The sequence below is a fragment of the Anopheles aquasalis genome, chromosome 2 (genome assembly GCF_943734665.1).
Source record: "Anopheles aquasalis chromosome 2, idAnoAquaMG_Q_19, whole genome shotgun sequence".
In the NCBI taxonomy this organism is placed as follows: Eukaryota; Metazoa; Arthropoda; class Insecta; order Diptera; family Culicidae; genus Anopheles; species Anopheles aquasalis.
The window spans coordinates 11,997,501-12,002,500 of record NC_064877.1 but is presented as its reverse complement, the minus strand read 5'-3'; the positions used below and the strand labels follow the sequence as shown (position 1 = coordinate 12,002,500).

At 54.1% G+C, this 5,000-nt stretch overlaps 2 protein-coding genes across 3 annotated transcripts in view; both read left to right on the top strand.

Moving 5' to 3' along the window:
* The window catches only part of LOC126573606 (dihydroxyacetone phosphate acyltransferase), a 3,964-nt gene extending 1,494 nt beyond the window's left edge, over window positions 1-2,470 (top strand). For both annotated transcript variants that reach the window (XM_050233740.1, XM_050233739.1), the window contains exons 2-4: window positions 1-194; window positions 280-2,033; window positions 2,153-2,470. The exon at window positions 1-194 is cut by the window's left edge and continues 104 nt beyond it. In XM_050233740.1, coding sequence (XP_050089697.1) covers window positions 1-194; window positions 280-2,033; window positions 2,153-2,291 — 2,087 coding nt within the window. In that variant the 3' untranslated portion in view covers window positions 2,292-2,470. The remainder of the gene's footprint in view (window positions 195-279; window positions 2,034-2,152) is intronic.
* Window positions 2,471-2,874: 404 nt separating this feature from the next.
* The window catches only part of LOC126570894 (ribosomal protein S6 kinase delta-1), a 3,193-nt gene continuing 1,067 nt past the window's right edge, over window positions 2,875-5,000 (top strand). The window contains exons 1-2 of the mRNA XM_050228980.1: window positions 2,875-3,124; window positions 3,221-5,000. The exon at window positions 3,221-5,000 is cut by the window's right edge and continues 412 nt beyond it. Of these exons, the coding sequence (XP_050084937.1) occupies window positions 3,017-3,124; window positions 3,221-5,000 (1,888 nt within the window). The 5' untranslated portion in view covers window positions 2,875-3,016. The remainder of the gene's footprint in view (window positions 3,125-3,220) is intronic.

The window sequence follows — 5,000 nt, the reverse complement described above, 5'->3', positions numbered from 1 at the left end:
ACTCTGTGACGACATCCAACGGTACCGGTCTGTCCGAGTATCGTAATCTGTTGGGTGCAGAGTATCGCGAACATCGCGATATGACGAAGCGCTACAAAGTGATGGTACCGTTCGCGAAAGACGTGTCCGTGACGCCCGATATGCTAAAGAAGCTGGTACTGGGTAGCCAGCGGATTCAGCAGATGATTGACGAGGTAATTGTAGTGTCTGGGCGCATTTTCGACAATTTGCTAGCGTGTGGGTTTTCTTCTACTCTTGCCCTCCTTTCCCTCTTTGCAGCAAACGGGGATCGATCCGAAGCAACGAGCCTGGCTGGCGAAAAAGATTCGCGACATGCTGGAGGAAATAGCGCTGGCACAGAGTCTACCAGTGATCCGGACGCTCGGTACGCTGCTGAATGGCATCTTCGATCGTATCTACAGTGGGCTGTACGTGAATGAGGTGAAGCTAAAGCAACTGCAGGCCCAGTTCGGCAAACAAACCGTCCTGTATCTGCCCAGCCACCGGAGCTACGGGGACTTCATACTGATGTCCTACGTGCTGTTCTGCTACAACATTGCCATACCGGGAATAGCAGCCGGTATGGATTTCCACTCGATGGCCGGAATGGGCGATGCACTGCGCAAGACTGGTGCGTTCTACATGAGACGTAGTTATGGCAACGATCGCCGGTACTGGTACATCTTCCGGGAGTACATGCGGCAGCTGATCGTGGCGTACGAGCGGGGTATCGAGTTCTTCATCGAGGGTACGCGCAGCCGAAGCAACAAGGCACTTACACCCAAGATCGGTCTGCTGTCGATGGCGCTCGAGCCGCTGTTTATGGGTGAGGTACCGGATGTGCTGATTGTACCGGTAAGCGTATCGTACGATCGGCCACTCGAGGAGCAACTGTTCGTGTACGAACTGCTCGGTGTGCCAAAGCCGAAGGAAACCACCCTCGGAATGCTCAAGGGCATCGGTCAGCTGATGTCGGAGAACTTTGGCACGATCTATCTCGAGTTTGGGGACGCTTTCTCGGCGAAGGAGTACTTTGGCGGGAAGCTTAACCGTAGCCAGCATTCGATCGCACCGTCGTTCGCCCAGATTCTGTCGAAGGAGGAACGTGACGCCATCCAGAACCTTGCCAACGAGGTGGTCCATCTGCAGCAGCGTCGCATGGTCCTTACCACCTTCCATCTGGTCGCACTGTACTACAACTTCCGCAAGTACCAGGGTGAGTCGGTCACGCTGACGCATCTGATCGACGGTGTCCGGCAGCTCGGCACGTTGCTGGCCGATCTGGGTGCCATCACGGAGGTAGAGCAACTGGAAGGGCATGCGGTGGAGAAACAAATTCTTGCCGCGCTAGACGTGCACCGGAACATTCTGCAGCTTACCGCGACCGATCGGACGCTGGTGATTGCGAAAACGCATCATGATTTCAGCCAGGTGGACAAACGGAAGCTCAAGGGACACAACCTGTCCGATGCGGTGATGAAGCTATCGGTGCCCATCTTTTCGCTGCAACTGTACTGTAACCCATGCCTGCACTGGTTGGCCGTTCCGGCAATGGTTCTGCTGGTAGCAGCCTCCGCACCACCATCCGTAGATCGCGAAACACTCCGGAGGACGGTGCGACAGCTACGAGAGCTGTACTGTCTCGAGTTTGTGCTGTGTGCGAACCGTGAGGAACAAGATTTCCGGGCAGCAATCGAACACCTGGATCGACAAGGATTACTCCAAACGACCGGCGACGGTGACCAGCGGGTATCGATTGTGGCCGGGAAGGAAGAGACGGCTGCCATTTATCTCAGTGTCCTGGGACCCTTCCTGTGTACCTACCTGCAGGCGACTAATGTATTGCTAGACAGGTTCAGCAAACAACGACAGTCTTTCACGGAGAAGGACTACCTCGCCGAGGTGCAACAGTACGTGGAGCAGGTGCTGCTGCGCCAGGACCGCAATGTGCACCCGTACTGTCTCTCGCTGGACAGTATCAGCCTCGCACTGCACTCACTAGTCGCGCTCGGTGGAATCACTAAAAGCAAACGGTATGTTTTTGGTTCAATCTCGTTGCCCTCCTCGTGGTTATATTGATAAGCCGCGCGTCACTAATCGCACGCGCACACGTGATTGTTTATTTCTTCTTCTATTGATAACATCATTGCAGCGAGGAGGGGGGATACGTGTACGATCTGTCCTCGATGGCTACGATTGAGGAGATCAACCGGCAGCTGAAAGCGTACAGTGAGCTGCTTCCCTTCCAGTATCTCACCTTCCAGAGTGCGGTTACGGGAAGCAAACTGTAGATTATAGGAGGATACTCGACCGTTAGGACAACCACCGCCCGTCGCCATAGCAACATTTGCTTCTTTTTCTGCGGGTTCAACGCTAAAAAGACTAGCCGCTGGATAAGAGGCGCCGACGTTTCCTTTTTAATCGCTTGTTTTGTATTTGCATAAAGTATTGCATTTTATTTTTTAACAATCATTCATCGTGGTGGTCATTCGATGGGGAGGGGAGGGGGGGGGGAGAGTGGGTTCGCTGAAACGGGACAAAAATCGACTCATAGATTGTAGAAGATAGATAATAAAACTCTTACCATTGTTCTAATTCAAAAAGTTTGCGATCCGTTTCATAAGTAACAAAAGTCTACAAAACATCACTTATTGATCTTTTATTAAAACCTAAAATTCTTGTTCACTGCGGTGCGTAAAATGTAGCATGGCCTTGATCCATTTTACAGCGAGTTTCTACAACCAAAAAAAAAGGGACTCGAAGAAGGATATCGCAGGATGCCGCGAAACCGGACCGGGCGGCACTGCCAGCAAACGTCAAACGCGGTTTGTTTGTGTTGCGACTCCATCTTGCGCAGTATAGGCCGATCTCGGTTATCTCGTGCTGGCTGGCTGGCCAAAAGTGGGAGTGATATGTGCCGTATGGTTGGTGCCAAGGGGACCGAATTGAGCAGCGCCTGCTCCACCGAGTAATGTAATCCAGGATCGGCCCAACCGGGGCACAGCGCGGCGTGGAAATGTTAGTAGGCAGCCGAAGAAAAGCGGAAACATGGGTGCACAGCTTTTCGGTGGACAACGAAACGCGCAAGTACAAGAGCTTCACCGTCTACCGCATCACTTCGATAGTAGGTCACTTGTGCCCCCCCCCCCCCCCCCCCCTTTGCTTGCTGGCAAACGTTATTCAATTGGTTTCGTTTATCTCTCGTGCAACGCTCCTCCAGGTGTTTCCACGTTCCGCACCCGAAGCCCTGACCCGTGTGATCCTCTGGAAGCGCTTCAGTGAGGTGAAGAAGCTGTACAAGGAGCTCGTACGGCGACACCGAGAGCGGCACCTGACGGGCACGGTACCGGAACTAACCGAACAGTCCTACTTCAAGCGTTTCGACCCGTCGATCATCGAGCAGCGGAAGCGGTACATACTGCGTCTACTGGAATTTGCCGGCCAAGAGCCGATCCTGTACCGTTCGCATGCTTTTGTGAGCTTTTTCGCCCGAGGAATATCGGTAGACGACGAGGACGATAGTCCGGTTCCGATTGCGACCGCTATCGAGGCGGAGGAAAATGGAAAACCGGAACGCGTTACCACTGGCGGCCGTTCGGTGAATGGTGGTGGCGGTGCATCGGATACGGCGGCCAAAGGTAATATTGAGACAATAAGGCAGCAGCTTGGAATACGGCGACCGGTGGAGCTGAGTTTGGTCGATCCGAGGCGCGATGTCACGATCGAGACGACGCCTTGCTGTTCGAGTACGAGTGGTGGAGAGGGAGAAGAGGATGAGGATGAACTGGATGGATCAGAGACACCGCAACCAGCACCAGCACTGACGGCAGCGAGTGAAGCAGATGGGTGCAGCAGTTCCGGTTCACTGATCGGCTCCGAGACGGGCTCTCTGGCACGGGAAACCTCGGAGGAGGAGGCGGCTGCAGCGGCGGCCATGGACTATCTTGTTGACGCGGCCATCGTATTCAGCAAAGCGGTCGAAGCCGAAGCAAACGGTGACTACAAGGAAGCGTTCGAGCGGTACAAAGCAGGCATCGATCGGTTGCTAAGCGGTGCGAAGGATGATGCAAACGTCACTCGTCGACGGATTGCCAAAGAGAAAAGCTGCAAGTATGTTTCGAAAGCCGAAGAGATCTACGAACGGCATCTGCGGGAAGACGAAGGCCAGGGTAACTGTGCCGGTGAACAACCGGAACTGAGCCCGATTTCACCCGATGATCCCAGCTCGCCGATACAGCTGCTCGAGCGGCCACTGAACTATCTGTCCCGGTACAAGGTCGTTAAGGTGATTGGTACCGTGATGCAGGTGCAGGATGTAACCGATAAGCAGTTTTACATCATGAAGAGCATAAGGAGACCGTTGCCGTCATCGGCCGGTGGACTGCCGGTCCCTAGTGCTGCCGTCTTCCCACAGGACGTGCCTTACATGGTACCGCTGGTAGCGTACTTCCAGTCGACGGATGGTTGCATTTTTCTGCTGCTCCGTCTCGTGTGTGCCGGTAAGCTGTGGGATTTCATTCGTTCCTACCGTAAACCACCAACCGAACGCTATTGTGCAACGCCACCATCGGAGGATGGGGATGGGGAGTTGCTTGAAAGCGGTGAAGTGGTGCCACGGGAAGAGGATCGTGAAGCGGATCCACGTGGCGTTGTCGATCGATGCGATGCCGGATTTTTGAATCTCATCCAGGAGTACAGCAATAGTAGCAACGCAACCAGGGGACCAGTAGGCGAGCAGCGGAAGGAGGAGGACGAGGGCGCGCAACAACAACTCGAACATTCCACTTTGAACAAGACTGAAGAGTGGGCCAGTGAGCGATCTACGGTGGCTATGGATGCAACGGATGATGGTGCTTTCGATACCGATGAGATTGGAACGGAGGCACACCCCGATGGAGACGATGAGACCGTGGAACTGGAGAGCGAAGAACGAAGGGGTTCGATTGAAGCTGACGCACCAGTGGTTCCTTCTTTCGATGTCCTCTCCCAGGATATGGACG